General features: G+C 38.3%; 2 protein-coding genes across 2 annotated transcripts in view; one reads left to right on the top strand and one right to left on the bottom strand.

The window, feature by feature from the left end:
• Nucleotides 1-1,143: 1,143 nt before the first annotated feature.
• Nucleotides 1,144-20,564, bottom strand: QTRTD1 (queuine tRNA-ribosyltransferase domain containing 1). The gene is made up of 8 exons (XM_008580147.1): nucleotides 20,528-20,564; nucleotides 15,149-15,369; nucleotides 14,331-14,386; nucleotides 12,428-12,504; nucleotides 9,419-9,618; nucleotides 7,103-7,254; nucleotides 4,797-4,914; nucleotides 1,144-3,332 (listed from the first exon to the last, which is right to left on the bottom strand). The coding sequence occupies exons 2-8, from the start codon at nucleotides 15,346-15,348 to the stop codon at nucleotides 3,101-3,103; spliced, it is 1,035 nt and encodes a 344-aa protein (XP_008578369.1). The 5' UTR covers nucleotides 15,349-15,369; nucleotides 20,528-20,564; the 3' UTR covers nucleotides 1,144-3,100.
• Nucleotides 20,565-20,914: 350 nt separating this feature from the next.
• KIAA1407 (KIAA1407 ortholog) overlaps nucleotides 20,915-24,853 on the top strand; it is an 86,143-nt gene continuing 82,204 nt past the window's right edge. Inside the window, exons 1-2 of the mRNA XM_008580141.1 lie at nucleotides 20,915-21,010; nucleotides 23,316-23,354. Coding sequence (XP_008578363.1) covers nucleotides 20,921-21,010; nucleotides 23,316-23,354 — 129 coding nt within the window. The 5' untranslated portion in view covers nucleotides 20,915-20,920. The remainder of the gene's footprint in view (nucleotides 21,011-23,315; nucleotides 23,355-24,853) is intronic.

Below are 24,853 nucleotides of genomic sequence, written 5' to 3'. Positions count from 1 at the left end.
TTAATAAGCTGTAATCCCACAGCTACAAGCAAGACTAATCATACTGCAGAGAGCAGCCTGTTCCTATTCAGGAAGGCACAGGATAATCATTTAACTCTGGTTTCTCAGCGAGCTCCAAGCTGCCTCTACAGAAAAAATATCCTGTATTAGATAGTTGCTTCACACTCTAGCCTTGACCCTTTGATGATCTTTACTTGAAATTTTTATAAAAACATTTTAATTGCACAAGTATTTGCTTTAAAAAAATGTTTAAAAAGATTTTTGCTTTACTTTATTCCAGGAAATAACAAAATATCCCTCCCCAAGATATATAAAAAAACCTGACTCCTATTGATTACCCAAGTCTACTTGAACTAATCACAGCCCCCAAACCCGCTCAACACCATTCAGGGTATGGTTACAGCCTCAACCTGGTGTGTGGAAGAGTGGGTGGGAGGTGGATTTGGGGACCTGGAGTGGCAACCCAGGTTGAGCACCTACAGGTACCAGTGTGGTACCGTGGGTTACATATGCGAGTGCCAGCTATTCCCATTGGAGAGTGGGATCCAGAGCTGAGCTGCAGTAAAGTTCCTAAAGCACCCAATACCTCATGGTCAGGAGGCCCCTCTATTCAGTCCTTGATTCTCTTAGCCCTTTCAATCCAGGAACAAGTCAAAATAAGAATGTATTTAGTGCAATGGTTAACTGTTGAGTTTTAGTCAGATGGAGCTAGAGTCTAACATGGGAGCTGAGTAGTGATAGGCCCTTATGCAAACTACTGAACCTTCCTGACATTTCTGGTAGGTCCTCAGATAGGCTACTCAAACCTTCCTGAAATTCAGTTATTTACAGGAACAGGTAATACCAACACCTCACAGCCATGCTCTAAGGGTCAATGAGATATATATGGAAAGCATTTACTAAAGTACATGGCACATTTAAAATGCTCCATAGATTGTGGTTATTATTATTTTTATTATGTGCTGGCACTGCCTTAAGGATCCTAATTATATAATTTAAAGAGATAGGTAAGGGAACCTTTTAATGTGTATTTGAATATCTCCTTTCTAGAGTCTTCATTTAGCACAAATGCTCTTAAAACAATGAATACAGATGGTATAAATATAGAAAAACAGTTTTTTACAATGAGAAATCTCTAGAACATTTCTGGTTCAGTGGAAATTTATTATTTTGTTTAAAAGACACACTACCATTTACAGAAAGCAATACACAGTAAAATTTTTTAATTAAAAATGTTTACTGGCTATTGCCATTAATAGATTTACTACATTAAAGGAAAGAAACATTTTTTCAAATGTGCTAATAAGAAAAAGACCCAGGAAACTGAACAACGTGGGACAGAATTTTCAGTGTTTTACACATAAATAAAACTCATAAATTTTATATGGATTCTGGGATATTTACAGATATTTATTCCCTCAACAATAGGTTTGGCATTGAACAGAAATACGAACATATGAACAAGCCCAATCCATTTCAAAACAATCAGATCCTTGAGAACAGAAACTCTGCCTTCCATAAGTACTCCTTGCCTTTAATGAATTTTTTAATTTTTAAAATTCCTGGACATTCCAATTCCAATACAACTAAAAAGAAAACCTAGTAGATAGGCTCCTGACACATAAAAATATAAAAACCACATAATAATTATAGTGTTCAGTAATGCCCACTAAATTTTGAACAAACAGTACAATCCAGTATGCATATAAACAAACGTATTTCTTATCCCTACAAAAAGAAGAGGTATCTTTTTGGTTTTGTTATTGTTTTTACAAAAACTGTGTGTGTGCACGTGCATGTATGTATATTCCTTATAGAAAACTTGACAAATATAGTAAAGCACAAAGAAAACAAAAATTATGTTACACCATCAACAAAAATGTCACTCCTTTGGCATGAGCAGAAAAAAATCATAGAATAAGACATGGCCTAGGAAGGACCCCCCAGCCTCAGGATCTGCTGATGCCAATTCACCAACCACTTCAAAATCCACAGACTAAACCTCTTTTTAAGCTCTCAGATATCTCTACTGTTGCCAGTCTCCTGGCACCACTTTGTTTTTCATCTGGCCATTAGTGATTAATACACAAGAATAACAAGTAAGGCTATGGCTCTAATCTAAAACTTTTTGTTCCTCAAATTTTAGAGCTAGACAGAATCTTAGAAATTCATTCAGTCCTATCCATTATGGCCATCCCCATTTATTCAGGAGGAAATGGGCAGGGAAAGGTTAAGTGACTTGCCCAGGTGTCACAATGAGTAGGACTGAAACCAATCCTGTAATTGCCAGCTCAGGGCTCCGTCCAAGTGCACATACTGTGAACAAATCTCCACAAGACTATATATGTGGTTAGACTATAGTTGAGGTTGGGGGACAGATCAGAGTGGATCTGTATGACGAGATGAAAGCAGCTCAGCAACCTTTTGGCGCCTAAAAGACAATTGCACTGGCTCTAGGAAGACAAGTTATAAATAGATCATGTGGCCAAATGAAGGAGTGTGACGTGGGCCAACTGATCATAGGAGTGTCTGAGCCCCACATTCCAGGGATGTGACAGCCTGGTTAAGACACAAGAGACACTGTGACTGATTACATTGCCAGGACAGTGTGGAAGGTAAAAAGAATCCAAAAGAGCCCCCTGAGAGTATGAAGATCAAAATACAGAAAACCCTCAACTCGGCCAGATTCCTTCTCCAGTCAACAGGCCTGTGTCCACAGAGGTCATGCTACTCATGAACAGTCATCTGCTATCAAGCCCCAATCCAACCCAGTGGTCCCTCAGAAGCTCATCACTCCCACTTCATCACCCACATCTAAAGCTTTCGTCTTTGACTAAATGAATCTCTATTGCCTAGTTAACCTAGTAATTTTAAAGGTCATGGTTCATTTCTTTCTGCTCTATCCATGTCATTTAAGTCCTTAAAAGAAATCTCTTCACCCTTATGTGGGCAGTTTAGTACAGATGTTCTCTATTTCAGCAGACCTTATTTCCAAACTAATTAAATGATTAAAACTAAGATCATTTCTTCTTTGCTTCTTCCCATGTTATAACAGTGGTACAAGCTCAATGTGAACAGTCAGACTTGTATTTTCCAGGTCTCAAGATGCTTGCCTGCAGATGAGCTCTTTCAACTTTGCCAGTCTGTCACTTTTTAGTGCTTCCCGGATGGAGTGGAAAAACCCAAAGTAGTGTTCAAAGTTGTGCATCATAAGGAGGACTCCGGCCAGCAGCTCATTAGTGACCAGCAGATGGTGGATGTATGCACGAGTGTGATTCTTACAGCAGTAACAGGAACACCCTCTCACCAATGGGTGAAAGTCTTCCTGGTACCTGAAAAAGGAATTCACAGTGACATTCTAGAAAGTAAGGAATACAAGAAACCCACATGGAGCCTATCCTGCTGGTGAGATTACAAATGGCTAATAACATCACTGCAAATGTTCAGTGCTGGGCACCTACTTAAGATGGCAATGTGGTTAAAAGTTAACAAAGAACACAATGAATCAGGGAGACCCAGGAGTTTTCCTCTGACAGATGCAACCTCCAAGTCTGAGGGTTACAAAGGAGCATCAAAAGAAATTCATGTGGGGGCTGGCCCGGTGGCGCACTGCGCTAGTGCGCCGCTTGGGAAGCGCGGCAGCGCTCCCATCGAGGGTTCGGATCCCACATACAGACCAGTTGCCGCTCACTGGCTGAGCGAGGCGTCTGACAGATGCAACCTCCAAGTCTGAGGGTTACAAAGGAGCATCAAAAGAAATTCATGTGGTCACTCATTCATATTGAGCATTATTAGTCACGTTGTAAAGGAACATAGTGTTAGAAAACACTGCTCTGGTGAATACTTCTCCCTCGGCCACCACTACTAGTATCAGAAGACATGGCATTTTGCAGTTTACAAAGCACTTTCTACTTCTACTTGCACAGCCTTTTGCAGTTTATAAAGCACTTTCACATAAACTCCAAATCTAGTGCTAATAATAAGGATGTTACAATTTCCAGCTAAATCCATAACGTAAAAGAAATTTTAACCATTTATATTACCCTAACATTTTAAAAACAGAAATGTTTTTAAATGATTTTAAATGTCTCCCCAGCTATTTTTCAAAAAGTTAAATCTGGTAGATATCACCATTTCAGACCTACAATTAAGAAGCCTTGTCAGAATACAGACAAGAACTAGAATTTCTGCCTTCTTTCATAAATTCTCAAGTCTGTACCATTACTAGATAGACATAAATAATTCAGAGCCCCCAGAATGTCCCTTCACACAAGTCAAAAAACACCCCAGAACTAAAGTGAGTGCACAAAACTCAAAGAAAAACCACTCAGAGGTTCACTGATGACTATCACCTTTGGCCAAATACAAAAATACAATACATCTTAGTTTATTCTTTATATAGGAAAATATTTTATTTAAGATTTATAACCTGTATATAACCAAGTTCCTTACAATTTAAAAACTTTGTTGTGTTTTATCTTGAAATCCTTATTATGCTCTGTCACTATATAAGGTATCAGAAGGAGTAAACACAAAACAATAGATTTGTTCTAATCTTTCTGACAGCTTTTATAAAGCAATAGTTATCTAGCCTTAGTTTTCTGACAAGACAAAGTATAAAAATTCATATGCAGAGAAAGAGTTTTTCTGGAACTGAATTTGAGAAGGCCTAAATAATATCCAACTATAAATATTTTACAAAGTCATAAACCAAAAAGGGAATAGTTACATAAAGTTTTAAAAAGACCAAAAACAAAAAGTTAGAAATCAAAACCCAAACTTTAGGAATTTCTTACTTTTTTTCCTTCAGATTAATTTCAAATGATGTCATTTCTTCATTGCATCCAGTTGTTTTAATTTTTTTTATTTGATCCACATATTTTATTTCTTCTTGTATCCCATTTTGTTGTAATACTGAAGGACAAATCAATAAAGAGTCTTAAATGAAGATCTGATAAGGAGTGGCCATTGGAAGAATTTTATTTCAGTTATTATTTCATGCCTTTGACCCTGTAATTCCACTCCTAAGAATTTATCCTAAGGAAATCACACAAGAAAGGAAAATAGCAATATGCTCCAGAATGGTCACTGACCTATTATCTCCAGCATCAAAGCAATTTAGAGATTGAACAACATCTAAGCAAATTATGGTTACAAGTATATAACATATAATCTTACCATCAAGGAATAATTAAAAAAACAATTAGGATGGGGGTATATGTGGGTGGGGGGGTTACATGTACATGTACATGAAAATAAATCGGGCTTTGTAACTGCCTATATTCCAAATAAGATTAAAGTAGAATATGGTTTTAATTTATGTATTCTGTATGGAGATTCTGGCCTTTCAGGGAACACAGACTATTCAGAATTAGATGGGAATTTGAGTTGTTCCCTTGAACTCTTTGCTTTAAGAAGGAACATTCCTAGAACTGCAAAACACCAGCTTCTCTACAAAAAGCTGCCTTGAACAGGGGCAGGTAGAGAAGAGGTGTTTTGGGAACGAATGATAACAATCTCAGTGTTGGTCCAAGGAGAATTGACAGATGGTCCTAAGAAGGTAATTTTGTCAAGGCCAAAGGAAGAAGAGAAGTGACCTGAGCACTGAGCTATTATAATTTTGCAGGTAGAGAAGAGGTGTTTTGGGAACGAATGATAACAATCTCAGTGTTGGTCCAAGGAGAATGGACAGATGGTCCTAAGAAGGTAATTTTGTCAAGGCCAAAGGAAGAAGAGAAGTGACCTGAGCACTGAGCTATTATAATTTTGCCCATGAATTTGCATGCTGATGTAGAAAATCATAATAAAGGCTTCACACTTTGGAAAACTCTTGTCATATGAGGGAACTGCTGACAACTTACTTGTTTGGAATTTTCACTAAGTAATTGGCAAAGGAATTTAATTTACTGTACACACACACACAAATGTGATTAATAATACTTGTATAAAAATGTTCAAACTATTTCAGTTTTCCTCATCATGAAGAAACCTGGCTTTCTCAGGCCAAAAAAGGAACTTGTTCATTCCAGAGAACTCAGTATCAGGTTCTGTTTATAGCTTTGCATATTCATGGTACTGAATGACTAGCAGTTACCTCTGTCTTGGTGTAAATAAAGTCATAAAAATTCATGAAATGTTAATGGTACACCCATTGACGTACATTATGTTCTGTTCTGTCTAAAAGGACAGTAAAATTGACCTCCTATATGTAAGAATTTGATCAACTTGATTTATTTTGTTTCGAGAAGTAATCTAACTTAGATTAATGGTTAAATTGCTTTATAAAAACGTAACATCTTCTAAATGAAATCTGAATCACCTGTAGGGGAATAAAATGAACCTTTATAGAAGCCTCTGGCCCTACTGGAATTTAAGGTTGGTGGTGGTCAAGCAAGAGTTCAAAGGACAGTGGAAAGCCCATGTCTGAAGGCCAGAGGGGAAGACTAGGCACACAACACTCTCCTGAAGAACTGCTTTGAGGGACCCCAGCCCAAAGTGTGTACCCCAGTTCCCTTTCTACTGCCAGTTAAATGTTAGAATCTGAAACTGATTTTCTTGACTTCTGAATAACTAAACAATAAAAGAAAATGGCAGTGCTTCAAAGCAACATTAGCAAAGGAAAACAGCTTTCACATCTCAGTATGTAAAAAAACCAAAAAAGCAAAGAGTAACACTAGGATCAGAAGATGGTGAGGTCTGCCTGTATTTTAATAGCATGGAGTTTGCAAAAACCACACAAGAACTCTTTTATGAAAAAACAAAATTAACTTTTACTAAGCAGTTCAAAGGTTTTCTTTCCTTAGATTTTCATCACAATTCACTTTGCGTGTTGTTTTTTCAGGTTGTTAACAGAAGAGGTTTTGTTTTTCTTGGTTCTACTCACTACAAAATAACATCTTAATATTGATGAGCTACATGTATAGTATTAAGTATCAGGTTTTGTGTGTCAACATGCCAGAGCATACAGATAAGAAATAAAGCTGTAGTTTTATAAAAGACTGGTCTTACAGGTATACATTTCTGTCTTGTGACTCAAGCTAAAAATTAATAGGAAATAGAAGAAACTTAAGGATAAGATAGAGATTAGCTTCAAAAGACCTACATGTCTCTTCAGGATTTGGCTGGTAATCGAAGCTGAAAGTTAGGGCACATCCCCGCTCTGTCACTTGATAAGGGAAAAAACTCTCAAATAAGTCCACTCCTCTTTCAATACACTCAAGCACCTCATCTGGTCGGCTAACACCACAGATGAGCCTGTAAAAATAATAAGAACAGTGACATGAGGACAATACCAGGAACGAAATCAGAGTCTTTCCAATAAACAGGGTACTAAAAGTAATAAAATGAAAAACACCAATTATGGTTAGAGTGGCAGGCAATGGATAACAAGGTGTGGTAGAAAGAACATAGGGCTTTGGAGGCAGAGAGACCTGGGCTTGAATCCTAGCTCTGCCATTTATTTACTTGCTGTGTTACTTTGGGAAGGTTTCTTAACCTGAGTTTTAGTTTTCCTACGTTAAAAACAAGAGGAATAACACCCTGAGAATCACTGTAAGGATTAACGAGATATTGGAAAAAGCACACAGCATAGTTTCCGACTCTGAAAAGAAGCTTAATAAAACTGTGTTTTCTTTCTACTCTGATCCCTTCTGAACATGCCTTCCTGGTCTTAGACTAAATTTTATAGCCTACATATACACTATGTAGATTTTTTTAAGAGTGCAAAGCTCTGTGCTTTACTTCCTCCTCAAATACTTTCAATTTAACTGTATTTTGCCTATAACTATTTTTCTCAATTGGTTCAATAAAGACATTTTTATCTACTATATTCCTCATAGGTTCATTTACAAAGCAATTCTTGTTCTCAGAATTTCAACTACAGCCATAGGATCTAAGAATCTAGTTGGCTTTTTTTTACACTTTCTCTATTAACAAGAAGTCTGCACGGTAGAATGAGATGGTGTTTTCTGAGGCAATGGATAAGGTATTCTGAAAGTGTTAATACATAATACTCAACCAAATTTTGCCACTAAAACAAGATGTAGAAATGCAGTACAGTAGATCAGGGCTGGCTGGCTGCTGCTATTTTTTATGTTTGTTTTTCTACCCATAGCTCCTTTTCATGAACTGGCAGAGAAAAGCTTACAGACTCCCTGATTTCTAAAAGAAATTTTTTTAAAAAGGCTTATGTAATATTAAACAAGCAGAGCCCTTAAATATATGCCAGTTTTCCTGACTAGTTTCCTTCAAGTAATGTAATGTTTTAGAACTCCTCTCCAACTGAAGCTGGCACTTCTATACACTTATAGAAAGAAAAACAATCCCAGCTTTCAAATTCAGTAACAGACATCTGTGAGCACTTTAACGCAAAGAAGTCCAGAAAATGACTAGAAATACTAGTGCTGAATTGTCATCCGCATCAGAATGAAAAGGCTTAGGAAGGAGAGCAATGAGAACAAGAGAACTAGCTTAAAATTGAGGGGCAAAGGCTGGGTGAGGTGATGGAAATATCCTGTTCTGGGTGGTATTTACACAAGTGTCTATATGAGTAAATATTCATTTGAGCTGTACATAAGATTCATGCACTTTAAGTTATACCTGGATTTTTTTTTAAAAGCGCAATTACATATAGTACTATGTACAATCCAACATCCATACAGGAATATAAAGTAGCACCCCATAATCAAACCTCTTAATATATCTGCAGGAAGAAAGCATGAATATTCACACCAAGTGGGATAAAAGACTATAAAGTCTTTTTTTAAAAAAAGAAAAAGAAAAATTTGGAAAGCCTGATATGAGTACAATATCAGCTTCATTCAGAAACTTGGAAATTGTAGGTTTGACTCTTGCAGATCATCTCTTCTCACCAGTACATAGTGAACCCTGTGATTTATGGAAACATAGGAACCAACTGTACTAGTGCTGCCAATCCCCTCAATTTAGAACCATGACACCACTCACTACTTGCCTCAAATCTAAGAACTTCTTAAAGGTTCTTATTAGAAGAGCCCATCTTCATTCCACTAGGCATCCCAGATCTGTCCTCAACTTTCCTCAATTTAAAAGAGTTCCACACAGCTTCGTATTTGCCCGCAAGTATAATGTTATAATGAACAAACAACATTTTAATGTGGCACAAGAATGAAAGGAAACAGTATAACACATACCCTCACTTATGAAGATCAAATAAAAATAATTCACATGGCAATTATCCTCTGCTCTATATTCTGTAATTAACGGCAGGAAAGCCTTGATGGAAACTCCCCTCACAATCTGCCTTAGCATACTCAGCCCAGAAAGGACATAATCAAAACATCAAAACACACGTTCATGCACAGACTGCATAACACACACTTGATCAGCACTCCTGCCCTGCATCATGTGAGACTGGCCTTCACCCTAACTGAATACTAGCCTTGGTTTGTCCTCCGGCAGCGCTGCAGTCACTGATGACAGCAAGTGCAGTCTAGTCACCAGGGTCGTTGGATTCCCTTGAAAGCCATCCAGAAGGAAGCCACCTACAGGCCGCTTGGCTGTCTCTCGTGCTGATCTCAGCCTCTCCTCCATCACGTCTCCACCTTCAATCACTCCAATGATCACACTTTTCTGAAGCACCTGAATTAAGAAAGGATTGAATGTTTTAAACCATTTTCAGTAACAGAGACCTTTGTTTAAATGAATCTTACATGGAAGACCAATGGATAGAAGAGATCTCAGTGAAGCTGGTACAGTTGAAGCACATAGGGGGATGGTTCTCCATTCTCCCCAAAAATCTTTAGGGCTCCAAGGAACACACTTTGAAAAACAACACATAGGTATCATATCAAAACAACAGCATAAAGGAAACAGAGAGGGACCCCAGCATTTGACCAATATACAGAAGTAATGTGAAATGACAGAGCTAATTGCAACAACATAAATGGGGAACTTGAGGTTCATCTGGCCTTTCTAATAATCATCGTTGTCACACTCCTGTCCTGCTTTCTACTTACATGATCATCACTCGTCCTAAAAGGATAATTACTGGCCCAAAACAATTGCTAGCAGGCCAACACTAACTACTCAGGCCCACGGCAATGTCCTTACACTGAACTCCTACTGTGGATACTGTGAGTTCTATTCAGAATGACAGTTGTTTCCTTTAATTATTTCATGTATATTAAATTTATTAGCCAAATTATATTTTTATTGCTAAGCTCAAAATACCAAGGTTCCTCAAACTCAGTGTGCTTTGCCATAGTGGGACCTGATCATTCCTCAGAATTCCTCCATATAAATGACTTCAGACAATGAAATTCTCCCCTCTGATCACTATCTTCCATTCCCCCACCTTCTCTGCTCTCCCCTAGTAATTGCATCCTTTGCCAACTTAACTATATCTGCTATCAGGATCCCTTATTTACTACTTTAGCTTCATCTTCCTCACCCCACCATAACCATTCACCACCAGCAAACATTTATTGAGGACTTACATGTCAGGCAATCTGCTACATGATGAAGATATGGTAATAACACACAAATTAAGCTTAAGAAGGCCACAGTTTTTTAATATAGAAAAATGCATAAGGAAGTCACTGCAATACAATATGACTGGGGCCATAATATAGCTACGTACAAATCAAAGGGGTAGCAAAAGATGAATAGAATGATAAATGGGATGAAATGAGCCCTATCTGGAAGCAACAGAAGGAATATGGCTAGAGATACAAAAGGAAGAAACAGTCCAGAAGGAAGTCTGTGTACAGACACAAAAGAATGAGAATGAAACAGGTTAACATCTAAAGGAATGGCAAGTTATTCCAAAAGGCAAGCGAATATGGCTAGAGATACAAAAGGAAGAAACAGTCCAGAAGGAAGTCTGTGTACAGACACAACAGAATGAGAATGAAACAGGTTAACATCTAAAGGAATGGCAAGTTATTCCAAAAGGCAAGCGTGCAAGCCTCAGGAGAAAGTAGCCCACAATGAGCAGGAGGAGTAGGTGGAGGCCAGGTCACAGCAGTCATGTAAGAGCTCAAGTGGAGAATCATTAAATTCTTTCAGGGAAGTGGGCAACGGGATCATATTTGTGCTCTACAAAGATCTCTCAGATAGCAGGGCTTTTGTTACACTTTCCTCGTCCAGTCTTCCATTCTCCCCTATCCCACCTGCCCTATCTCCACACCACCCTTGCTGTTCCTGCACACACCACAGACTTTGATTCCTGTCTGACTTTGATCACAATGTTCCTTTTGATTGAAATGCTCCTCTCCTACTTCTTTGCCTGGCAAAATACTATGTATCCTTTAAGACAATGAATTCAAATATCTTCTACTCTAATGTGTTCTCCAAACTTTCCTGGGCATAATCAATCGCTCACTCCTCTGAGGTCTTACAGCAATTTGTACTTGTTTCTTTTATAGAAAAGACAGCACTTATGACACCACTGTATATTTATCTGACTAGAGTATCCCAATTCATGTTTATAAACCAAAAGCACAGTCTAGGACCCCACACATTAACATTCAATAAGTGTTTACTGCATTAAGTTAGATAGAGAATTATGTGCAAAGACATAAATATTATAGTTCACAAGAATCTCTCTATATTTTTCCGTCTTTGGTTACTCCTTCCCCTGTAACACCCCTCTGCTTAGAAGAGATCAACAAGGACATAGATTGAGAGGCCACACTTTTTATTCTGTACTAACTCAAGAATACTGTTTAAACAAATCCTCTCTCCCTTACAAATAGGGTAGATAACTGAGATCAACATGTTTTCTTTTTAATTCAAATTACAAAATAAAAAGGAGCTTAAAACAGAAATACAATTGAAAACAGTGTTCTTAGGTATGATTAATAGATATTGCTGATGTCAATAAAGTAAGTGCAGGAAAAGTGATTGTGTTTATAAAACAATAGTACACACTGAAGCTTTTCCAGAACACTGTCCTCAGGGTTAATACCAATGAGGCCACCTCTCAGGAGAAAACTTTTAATTAAGTCCTTTTGATACTGTTTGTCACCAGCTAAAAGCTCTGGCTATAGACCAAGCTTTTTCAAATTCTGTTCTACTGGCAAGCAGTATTATACTGAAGTTCTACTCTTTATAGTTGTACATGTGGTAACACTCATCAGCAACTTTCCCCACTCGTCCTGAAGTTGTTAAAACTGCAAAGAAAGCATGGTATCATAGCAATTTCTTTTTTGGGCATGTAGCTGACTCTCCTCCACCTCCAAATTTTTTACAACAGCAAAAATGGTGAGGATACCTTGCCTTAACCTCATATTCAGGCAAACATACTCTTCAAACAAACAGAATCATCAAAATAAAGAAAAGGCATAAAGGGATCATCCTAGACAGTGGGATTCTAGCATCTGAGGGATGCAATAGGCTGACTTCCTGGGACAAAGCTATAGTCTTGGAGGCCCTTCTGAGAACACACCTTGTTTGTTATATAACCAGCTGGGCAGGGGCTGACTGGATCGTGCAGGGAGCAGTACAAGAGCGATTCTGGCATGCCTGTGTAAACGCAAAAAAGAACCCTTGAAAGTGCTTACATCAACAATTACACTGTGTTGTAACAGGGAACAGCTGGATAAAGCAACTCTAAACACATTAAACAGTTGGTATCAGATCTTGGAATTATAGGAGACGTATCAACATGAATGAAAAGATTATTTTGAAACCTACTAATCTAAAAGAAGAATTAAATGTAAAGGTTCATGTCTAATGACACAGTGAGTTGCTACAAAGGAAAGGTATATCAAAGTATGAGATACAACTGAAGTATTGAGTAACATGTTGATCCCACTGGATTTGATTTGAAGAATTTAGTATCAAGTATGCTCATTCTAGGTACCATCCAAGGGGAACTAGCTGCTGTAAAGAAGAAATGATATAGTCAAAAAGTAATCTCATTAATAATAATATCATGGGTTCCTGGGGCAGAACTATAGGGAAGCTGTAGGACACTACAGATGGATCTCATTTTTCAGTGTTTCATTGACTCAAGATCAGTTTCTTAGGTCCTTTAGTCAAAAAGACAATCATTTAAAAAAAAAAAAAATCCCCCTAGGGCCAGCCCGTGGCTCACTTGGGAGAGTGTGGTGCTGATAACAAGGCCACAGGTTCGGATCACTATATAGGGATGGCCAATTAGCTCACTTCGGAGAGCGTGGTGCTGACAACACCAAGTCAAGGGTTGAGATCCCCTTACTGGTCATCCTTTGAAAAAAAAAAAATGCCCCTAAAATGTTAGTAAACTATATGTGCTTAAATTTCATATGCTACACCACATTGTCCATAAGAAAATAAGATAGGATTCCACTGAAAAAAGACAAAAATAAATAAAGCAAGTTAAAAACCTCTGTAGTTCTCTACCTTACTTTCCACAATTTTAATTATTACAATTCTCTAGAAAGCTTATATCAGCTGTTTTCACTTAATTATATGCTTGTATACTTAAAGGTGATTATTAAAATTGGTCTGAGATCAAGGAGAATATTACTTAAATTCCTCTACTGAAATACAGGGCCTTGTGACAACCAACAAGCCATCATGCAGTTTCATTCAGAAGCAGAGGACTAAGTAAGCAACGGAAACAAGATATTCGCTCGCTTGAGTCCTAGATATTGGGGAAATGTTTCAGGAGAAAGGGATCTACAGCAGAACTGGTTCTTTAACTATCTCTGCTAAGCGTTTCCTATAAATAAATGGACACATACATATTATATACAATCTTGTTTCTTGAACAAAATAGTAACATATCAGAATATAGCTGTATATAAACTCTTCATCCTCTGCTTTATCCTCAAGCCTAAGACTGTGTTGGATCTGTGTATGCCCCATTCAAGCCCTCACCTCTGGGTCTTTGCTCAGTGCTTGGAGTGTGTGCCCCACACCTGTCTTCCAATGCTGCTGCTCCCACTCCTGACTTGGCTAACACCTGCTCCTCCCTGACTCAGCTAAGATGCCCCATTCATCCTCTCTCTCAAGAATCCTCTCTTTATTCTGAACACCTTCCACATGTACCCAGAACAGGTTATGTGCTCCTCCCTCTGGGCTGTCATAATACACTTACATATCCCTCATCCTGCAAAGCAGTAACTACATTCTTACTAGAATTATCGTTTATCTTTACCCCAGTGAGGCTCCAAGTTCCATGAGAACAGCAACTGTTTCCTATTCAACTTTGAATCCCCAATGCTTGGTTCTTAGATGTTCAAAAAAATGCTTATTTAAACAGTGAATAAATAAATGTACAAATAAAAGATCAAAGCATCAACAGCACCTCTAAACTACAAATTAACACATCACCTGGCACATACAAATAACTTAATGTTTACCTATAAATTTTCCAACTCCTTCCTTATATTCTGCCAAGACTTCATAATATTCTGCCCTGTAAGCAAAACAGAAAAATATATAACATAATAATGAATCATTCTGTGGATAGTCTATACAATAACTGAAACCCTCTTATCCTCACCCAAACAAGCTATGTGACAGTAAACATAGTCTTGAACAATAAAGTACACCATTAGTCAAGAGTTCCAACTAACTAGGCTAGGTTCATTAGCCAGAATAAAGGTCTTCAATTTGCAAGCGGTTCTGAAAGAGAAACTGGTAAACATCAACTGCTTCAGAATACTTGGATTTTCTTCCTCCTCTTACTCCACTAAAATCACTGTTAATAACACAATACAGCATAGTTATTTGATCATATTGCAGGCTCTTCAATTAAGTGTAAAGTTAGTACGTATATTACACAAAATGATCTAACTCTATTAGTTCTGTTTCTAAAAAGTAGTACTAGCAAGTACATGTGCGAAGACAGAAAAAATTTTAAGCACATGACAATATCCCCTGAACTTCAAATTTAGCTCTCATAGAGCATTCCCTGCCATGTCACCTCTGGGAGCAGTGGCGATGAAGGCAGTATGGGACTGTATGTTTAGAGGAAAAGTGAAGCAGTTCTAACACACAGGCTTCCAGATTAGGGCCAGGTGATGTATAATATATGATACCTCTCTTCTGATATCATTCTGAAAATCTACAAATTATACACACGAGCAAAAAGAAACCTTTCTCTGTATTATACCTAATTAAGGTAACTAAGCTGCTGCCAGAGTCAATACTTAGATGACTGGGTCTTAACACTTACAGGGATGACAGTGTAAGCTGAGCCATGGCAGGAACCCCGTGGATATTATGCAGTGTGTGATGGGTCAGATGTGGGGCAGAGCCAGTCTTGGTGTACAGAAGGCAGCCTGGGATGTCCATGGTGCGGTCCCCTGTTTTGCCCAGGTTTTTTATTTTTCCTAGGCGACAGCCATTAACTACCTTGGTAAGACTCAGCTTCATCTTAAGGGATTCCTCTAGGTCCTAACAAGAAAAGATCATTAAAATTAGAAGGAGCTTCACAATATCTAAAGGCTAAGCATTTTGCAAAGAAAGCAACCTATAGAAAAATGAATGACAGCATGTCTTATTACTACTTCCAGCCTACAATTATTAGATATCAGAATAGGGGAATGGGAAAAGACACAGGGAGAATAAGATACCTTCGCAAGGTCCCAGAGCAATATGATAACATCACCTACTTTCAAATTTAGTCAGGGAACTTTTGTCTGAGCTGATGAAAAGTAAATGAATGGAAAGATGGAAACAGAAAGACTAATCATGAAAGAATGTCATGGAGCTGAATTCACCCTCAGCCTTGAAAATGTGTATGGAGAAAGGTCACGCTGCTTAGGCCATACCGATTGCTGATTTGATCCATTTTTTCCTTCTCCAATTTGAGAGAATACTAAGCAATATGATTTATTCCTAATAATGTTGTTAACTGAAGAAAACAGGTTCCAAAGCAGCATTCTGGTGTTTATTAAAATATATGGAAGAGGGGCTGGCTGGTTAGCTCAGTTGGTTAGAGCATGGTGCTGATAACACCAAGGTCCAGGGTTTGATTCCTGTACTGGTCAGACACCAAAAAATAAATAAGTCAAAGATAAACAGAGATTATCTCTGAAGTTGGATTATTTTCCAGTTTCTTCTTATATGTTATTCAAACAGAGATGAGAAACTGTGTGAAGCATATGTTCAATCCGTAAGTAATCTATCAATACTTTTTATAATTGGGAAAGACAGATATTTGTTTAAAGAAAAAATAAAGATAAACTTTCTAACTTCCATAGATACATCAGGGAAAAAAATCAGAAAACACTACCAATTACTTGTTGGAGGCTGCAAAATAATTAGTATTCAGTGAAGCAAAATCATAGGTTCCATTTTTAAAAAGCACTACAAAATTTGATAAGCGTGCATGGCAGATCACTGTCAAAATGTCACTGGAGATACCAACATTTTACAAATACTTCATTATATCTCTATAGCAAGTACCATACCACCTGGAATGCTTGCCAAATGGGCCAGGCTCAGTGTTTTAGTAGATAAATTATTATAGCCATCTGAGAGGCTCAAACCTCAGATCCCATCCTTGTAAGCATAATGCTATACCATACTCTGAAAGTCAACTATTGTTTAAGATGCTGCTGAACAAATAAGCATTATCTGTCATTAGTTTAAAAATATTCAGGAATGCAAATATTACTTTTTTGAAGACACAAATTCTTATATTTAAATAAAATGGCCATTACTGTCATTAGAATCTTAGACATAATAATAATTACTTTCTGTATGGTCCAATAAGAGATTTCATGTTAAACATAAATTATAAAAATTAGTATAAGTGTATGAGGAAAGCTTGGTCTATCTTCTATGACTATATCATTGTTTCAAGTTACCAAAAAAGATGAAAACAAAAAAAAAAAGTGTCACTGGAATCCACAGAAATGGAGACTGTTATGGGAAAAAAACTTATGTTTTAACAAAGAATAATATAACACCTATTTTTATTTTTATTTTTATTTTTTTTATTTTTTATTTATTATTTTTTTTTAATTTTTATTTTGTCAATATACAATGTATATGATTATTATGGCCCATCACCGACACCTCCCGCCCTCCTCCCTCTCTCCCCTCCCCCCCAAGAATGTCCTTTCCGTTTGCTTGTTGTAACAACTTCAAAAAAAGTATAGTTGTATAACACCTATTTTTAAAACCCCCTCATTACATATTAAAACTGTTAAAAGAAGAAAGTTTATCCCCCAAAATTACAGAAATATAATTACAAGCTAAGAAGAATGTGCTCTAGAAAATATAATACAAGGGAAGAATCATATTTCTCACTCTTTTATCAGACAATACTGATTTCAAATGATAAAAAAATATTTTATATTTTAAACCAACAGAGCTCTGAAGCCATTTTGTAGCAAAATTAAAGACAGCATTTTGCAATCTAAGTAAGCTCCACAGATTGAAGCGGGAGGAGCACAAAGACGAGAAATGCACTTTAAAGCTAATGCGTCAACACCTATTATTCTGACTAAATATTGAAATCAATCAATATGGAACACTACGTTTTTGAAATGTAAATAAGAACTAATGAAAATTTAACAGACCAGGAGTATTAAAAACTGCAATAACTTAAGCACTCCCTAACCTCACACACATCTGAGAATGGGAGAAACTGTATTGTCTGGAGCTATTTCAGAAAGGGCTGGAGACAACAACTTGCTGGCCCCTCCCCTTACTCCAGAAATTCTGTCTCGTCTGAGCTGTTTAAGGTATGTAAAGACTTTAAATGTACACACACAATTTGTATTTTTTTTTAAGTTAAATTCACTTAAAGGTAGGAAGAACCTTCACAGGGTAAATTAATATGTTTGAAAACTGAAGTTTATTAGGATTCTAGAATAATATCAATTATTATTATTATCTCTCCCCATCAAACCCATGCTTTCATTTCTCCAGTTTATTAATAAGTGACATAAATGACTGAAAATCAAAGCTTCTGATGAGAATGAGAAAATCTGCTTTTTCAGACTGAGTTAATTCAATTCCAGGTAAAAACAAACCCCAATGCTTTAGTAAACCTGTGTTTAATATCCCAGGTAATGTATGATTGCCATTAGACTTTAGACTGCTGAAAATAGTTTATAGATTTTCACCATTACTACCAGAGACCCCAACCTGGAAACTCCTCATCACCATCATCACCCACTTTGTCATTTTACAGTAACTTAGGCTCAGCAAGATTAATCATAGGCTTGGTCTAGAACCTAAGACTCCTGCAGAGAGGCCTGTGCTCTTTTTATTGTGCTTTTTAAGTGAGAGTAAATCTACCATGCTACAAGATGTATTCTCAGACTTTTTTTTAGAACATCCTGCAGCACATCATGGCCACTCAAAGAAAAAGATGATTTTTTCAAAGTTGTATATGAAATCTTTGACACACTTTCTTTTCCCCCTAAAACTCGCTGTGGAAATTAATTTTAAAAAGAAGTTTTCAAGCCCTTCGACTTGAAATATCACATATGCTCAAAGAATGACTTCCTGCTGTGCTGTCCAAGGCCACAGAGGATTGAACTCTTGGTGGGCTGGCCACCGGTCAAGGATCTGGCCTTCAACCTGGCAAGCTCTGAGCCTGATCTTGTGCATACATCCAACACAGATCCATCACTTAGGGTCAGGCTCAAACAAACTAATCTCAGAGACTAAATGACAAAATCAAATTGCACAATTATTTACTCAGAACCAAAAAAAGGAAAGTGGACATGTCCATTCTTGCCATAAAGAATGCCATTCAGGAAGCCAAATGTAATGCTGTGTAAGCATAGAATTAGCATAGGAATAGTTAGTATCAATTATACACACAAAGGCAACCCATCAGTTCTTTTCATATCACCAAACTGAGATTCTCCAAAGTTGGATACAGGGACTCTCCAAGAGTATAGAGGCAGCTATCCCTAGGAGCTCAGACTCTTGGCTTCCTATACTCAACTTTCTCTCAGGGAACTCTCAGTTCAATCCTTGTGTGAGGAAAGAATAAACATGCTCTAGGAGTCTCCATCTTTTAACAGAAGAGCCTCAAGTGTGATTAATCATCCACTCAATACTGAAGGTATTTTCTCCCATCTCCTCTTTCCACTCTTAACCTCAACTGAAGAAATAGCTTTCCTCATTCTTAACCCAAGGTCTACCATTACAGGTATTTGTAGTCTAGAGGACATCGGCTACCATGTTCTTAGATGCAGAGATGGGCTTCCCTGTGATACAGTGCTTTAATCCCAAAAGTTTAATACCCATAACTTTAAAGATGAAATTCAAAATCTTCAGCTTAGCATACTGAACCCACCAGGTCAGCTGGAGAGAAATACTCAATTGGCTCTCTCACAGTGCAAGACTTTGTACTCACATTCTGCTGTTTGGGCCTTCTTAAAAGTTCCACCCTAATCACAGTAATTCGACATGTTACTGAAGGAAAAAATAAGCACAGAAAAGCAGATGATCAAGCTTAAGAAAAAGCATTGTAGTAGATAAATTGCTATCGTCAGTGATTCTGTTTGGTAAGGATGAAATGCAAATACTAGGAAATCTGAAGAAAGTATCAGAGAATGCTGGAAATCAACGCTTAAAAAAATAAAATAGACTTCTGTCCAGAGCTAGAAGAACCAAGCCTTCTTTCTTCACTCACTAATCAGATTATGGTAAATGTTTGCATAACTGCACTTCTTTTCTAGGTCCTCAAATACAAGTTTTTATTATGAAGTCATGTACATAATATACACACACATACATATTCGTGTACATATTTTTTAAAGCATGCTTTGGGAGTGATACAACCCACTAATCCAAGCAAAGTTCAAGAAACAGACCAACAGTCTCCAAAATATCAACTGGCTTTTATTTGCCTCCATCATCTTTCATTCCCTTTTAAGGGTCTCTTCTAATATATCTGGTGTTATGCTTTTCTAAATATACAGAAAATTCACACTTCACTTCCACAGATGAGAAAGTCTATGGGAAAACCATTAATTAGTATGTAAGGACAAATGACGGTCTGTCAGTGGATCTGTACCTTTACAAAGGCTGACAGACTCCCTGAACCTCTGGCAACAGTGTACCTGTCCTAACATCTCTAGTGCCAACCCACAAAGTAGCTGTGTCCAAAGCTCCCGCTCTAAATTTCTACTCTGCCTTATAATAAAGCCCATATATCCCTGAATGGGCTGTCCCCGGAAAAGTCCAGGTTTAGGCAGTAAGATTGGATTTATCTTCACTCCATGGGCCATCTCCGGAGCTCCAGACCTCCTAGGCGCCTAGCTCAGGGATTCGAGACGGTCTCACCCTCCCTAGTATCCTGGGCAGTTCAGGAAAATCTTCCAACTGAGGACCCGGCCCTTCAGCAAAGGCTGGTTGAAAGGAGGCTCTTTTCTCTCAACAGATGTCGGCGTGGCTCACACGATTTGGCAGAATCTGACTTTACGGAAGCCAAGTTCCACCAGGAGACCCAGAAAAGTGAAGGAGAGACACGGCGGAAGTACAATCACAGTTTACTGCAACACACCAGGAAGCGTCTGGGCCCGACAAGACTCATCCATCCCTAGCAGTCCCCACGCCAACAGGGAAAAGGTGCACTTACCCGCAAACCTCCCAACTCTAAAACCCTCAAGGTTTTAGACCCCTAAAACTCCTCACGGTTCGCTACCACGTGTCCGGCTTGCAGAATTCTCGGCCCCCTAAACCACCGCCTCCGAGGCAGAGCCAATCAGGGAGCAGTGCGTCATCACCGGGCGCCAGAAAGAGGTGAAGGCGATTTCAAAGCGAGCCCTGGTGAACTGGAGGAACCCGTTGCCATGGTAACTGAGCTCACGCGAGCCGCCTGCGCAAAGCCTCCTGGGAGTGGTGGTTTGGCGGCGTCCCACACCTGCTTTCCTTAAGGGCGGAGGAACTACGACTCCCAGTGCGACCCGAAACAGCCTGGGAAAGGGGCGGTTGTTCAGCTTGGGCCGGGATCTGGGCCTGAACCTGGAAAATGCTGCTGGGGCCCCAGGAAAGGTCCTCCTCAAAGAAGAGGATGGGGCTGAATCGCTGGAAACGGTTCACAAAGAAGCCGAGTCCCAAGGTGATCCCAATCTGGAGCTTTGGGGGGCGGGACCGGCCCAAGGCGCTGCACAGTCCCGAAGCCAGCCGCAGACACTCCGATGCTTCCCTCCTCTTCCTCCCAGGGCCGTCCTTACCTGACACGCCCCTGCCTTGACAGCCCCGTAGCCAGCATTACCTTGAGTGAAGTGCTTCTAGGACCTTTGGGGTCTGGGTACCTTATGGCTTTGGTGGGCAGCATTGTGCAAGAACTGTTTCTCAAATTAGAGAGGTCTGCCAGCGCCCATCAGGATGAAAGGAATTAGAGAACTCGGCCCTCTCTTTAGGAATGTCGCAGATTTATTTTTTCTTTTTTTTATATTTTGCAAATCTAGTGGAACTGATCTTTATTGAACGAGGGAGACCTTCACGTTAAATGCTCTGCCTAGGTCGCTCCCCTTCCCGTTTTACATAAAGTATATAAAATGAACTCAGGAGTGCAAGTAAATATTAAATATTTGATTCACTTGGGAATTTCTAAATTCAACCAATTCAAAAATAAATCTTCTCCTGTTTTTTTTTTAATATTTGATTCACTTGGGAATTTCTAAATTCAACCAATTCAAAAATAAATCTTCTCCTGTTCCCTCTTTTCATGCGTTAGCACCTGAAAATAAGATAAAAACCTGATAATCCCATTTTATCTAATTCCGTTGGCGGGGTCGGGGGGTTAGGGGCTGGCCGGTACAAGGATCCGACCTTTTGATCCTGGTGTTATCAGCACCACGCTCTACCTAGTGAGGTAAAAGGCTTGCCCCGCGGTAACCCCAGTTTAAATTTGAAAAATATGTAAGTGACATGTGCGAAGTCACACGGTGTGTGCTTTCTACAGATCACCTTTTTAACAGTTACAAAAATAAGTGGCTTCAAATGTAAATGAGAGTGCTAAAATGGAGAGGCTTCCCAGCTTTCAGTTCCAGAGTAGTTTCATCAGCTGTTTTCAACCTTAAGTTACACTTTCCCAAAAAGTATTCTGTAGATGTGTGACCTTTGTGAGGGCCCAGAAAATTGTTCTTGTGGTTTATTCTATACCAACTAAATGCACTGGACATATTCCACTTGGTGAATATCTTGCTCCAGATACTGGAGGGTGCAGCCTAAAGCATTAGAGACACCTGGAAACTGAGGCTGCTCCTACTGCAATGTATTAGCTGTATAATGGATTAGATCCAGAATAGGTTATGGAGATTGTGTGTGTGTGTGTGTGTGTGTGTGTGTGTCTGTGTGTGCATATATATATTTGATGATGAAAGGTCAACATTTGGGACAATTTCTTAAGACTTGAAAAAGGAAAGATTTTTTGCTGCCAGTGCTCATTGTTACTGCCTTGAGGATTAAAAGGTAAAAACCCAAGAGCTCCTTGAAGTTCAGTTGTGTTTTAATAGGATCAGCTCTTTCTTTGTTGCAGTGACAAAATTATTCAGCTGTAACAGCTCCATTAATTAGTTATCTGTAAGGTGCTTTGAAGGTGAAGTGTTAGGTAAGTGAAAGAGTATTATACCTTTCCCACCTCCATGTGTCAGTATGCTAGTTAGATAAACCCTTTATTTTAAAAACCCATCTGAATTTTTAGCAAAGAAAATACCTCTTTTTCTTAACTATTAGAGGGAATTCTGCAAAGCTTCTGGGGGTTATAGAGAGTGAAGAGAGGAGGTGTCCTGATAGCCTGATTTCTAGTTTCAGATTGATATCTGACTGATCTAGGTGAAAATTTATTTGACTTCTACCTCATTTTCTGCTTTGTAAAACAGTAGAGGTTGGATCGATTAACCCTCACCACACCCCCCAATACTTATTGAACCAAAAAATATCCCTGATCTAGGTAAGGTAGGAAAGTCTCTTGCTACAGGCTACTTCTGAAAAGAGTAAGGAAAGGAACACACCCTTCTCCAAGCAGGAGATTACTTGGATAATCTGGCTAATTAATCAATGTTTGTTTGGGTTTTTATGAGTATTATATCCAGTATTTTTATATCTTGGCTGTTAACACTGGAGAGCTTTAAAAAAATACTGATGCCTAAGTCCTACCCCAGACCAATTAAATCAGCATCTCAAGGTGGGCTTAGAGAAGAAATAAAAACAATCAGTGTCCCAGAGAAGGCTTCATGTTTTTTCCTCATATTGTTATTCTATGTTCTTTTATTGCTAATCACTACTAAGTTTTCTAATGAAATGCTTTGAAGAATAAAGTACATTTTTCTGTATGCTTTAGTCAAAAGGATAGATTAAAATGGCAAAGTTGGTCAAGATATTGTTGTGTATTAATGTTCTGTATATATTACCTACAGCCTGCTTTTGACCCTGACAATGTGGAACACTGGATTAAGGTAAGGCTATTTCAAAATTAGGATAGAAAGAGAATTGAGAGTCGGGCATAATCATATGGAAAATAAATACTAATGGGTCTCCACTTTGCACATACCTTGGTATTTTTATTACCATGTGACTATGCATCTTGCTTTAATTTTATTCTTTTTAGTATATTTTTCATTATTCCATTTGTTCTCATGAAAGTGTTTAAGTGTGAATGAAAAATAAACAGGTGTGTAGACATGCTCTTTCAAATGTCATGCATCTCACATGAAAAGAATTAAAGGAGCAGGGGAAGAGAAACCTTAGGAGAGGATGTGGTGGCCTTCCTCACATTTTGGGAGGACTGTAGTTACATTGACATAGGGGATTATGGGGTAAAAGCTATGTGTGCATCACAAGCAAGAATTGTTTAATAATTAGAGCAATCCAAAAACAGAGTGCGAATTCTCTTAAAATGAGATGTGTTTTCTATCAGTGGAGGTATTCAAGTGGAATCTAAATAGTCACAATGTTAGACTAATGAATATGTTTGAGCATTCAGTAGGTTAGATAACCTCTGAGATCTCTTCTAGGCCTGAGATGTATATTTTTGAGTCTAAGTAACATTTAAGTTGAAAGTGCCATTAAACCACCTCAGGTGCATGCCTCTAAGTGTCAATTTGGCAACTTGCCATACTTGGTTCATTTGTGTACCACATATTTCAAAATTATGCAGTATTTTCCTGGGAAAATATCTTTCTGCCTGACAGTATTTTGAAGAGTTAACACTTACCTAAATTGACATGCACTATGAGCAGCAGGGCAGATATAATCATTTTTAACCATTTGTTTATTCAGCTGGTATTTGTTAAGTGCCTACTAAGTGCTAGCCCACTATGTTGGGCACTGGAACTAAAACAGGACACAGGGGAGGTACAATCTCTGCCCTTCCATAGTTTATGGTCCAGTGGGAGATAAAAAACTTACTTAAAGCTCATGGAAGAATTAAAGATGTAATAGAAGCACGTGGTGGGAGGCACTAATTTAGATAGGGCCAGGGAAGGCTTCCTGGATACTAGAGGTCTGACTTAGAAGGCCACTAAAATGGATCCACCATCATGGAGGCTAGCCTTTGAGATGCCCACTCCTCAATGTCTAGTAAGCCTAGCTTGCATATCACTGTTGACAGTCCCAGTGCCAAGTACCTGTAGGCCTAAGTAGTACAGTTACCATCTCTTCCAGAGGGGAAGACTGAACAAAAACAGGAGGATAACATTCTTCTTTGGATTGTCTGTACCATTTTCCTTTTTCATCCAGTTGTCAGCTAGCCTGACTCAGATTTTTATCATTCCCTTTATCATTCATCTAAAACTTTTGCAGTGCGTCTTTCTCCATTATGCCCTCAAATCTCTTGTCTTGAAAAAATCAATAAGTCCTTATTTGACCTTGCACTCCATTCTGATTGCTGAACAATTTCTTTCTCTTATCCATTGTCTTTGGATGTATAGCCTAACTCCTTGCCTTTGGATTTTTA

Source organism: Galeopterus variegatus, unplaced genomic scaffold, assembly GCF_000696425.1.
Source record: "Galeopterus variegatus unplaced genomic scaffold, G_variegatus-3.0.2 Scaffold84, whole genome shotgun sequence".
NCBI lineage: Eukaryota > Metazoa > Chordata > Mammalia > Dermoptera > Cynocephalidae > Galeopterus > Galeopterus variegatus.
The sequence above is the reverse complement of the archived record's forward strand: the minus strand, read 5'-3'. Positions and strand labels throughout refer to the sequence as shown.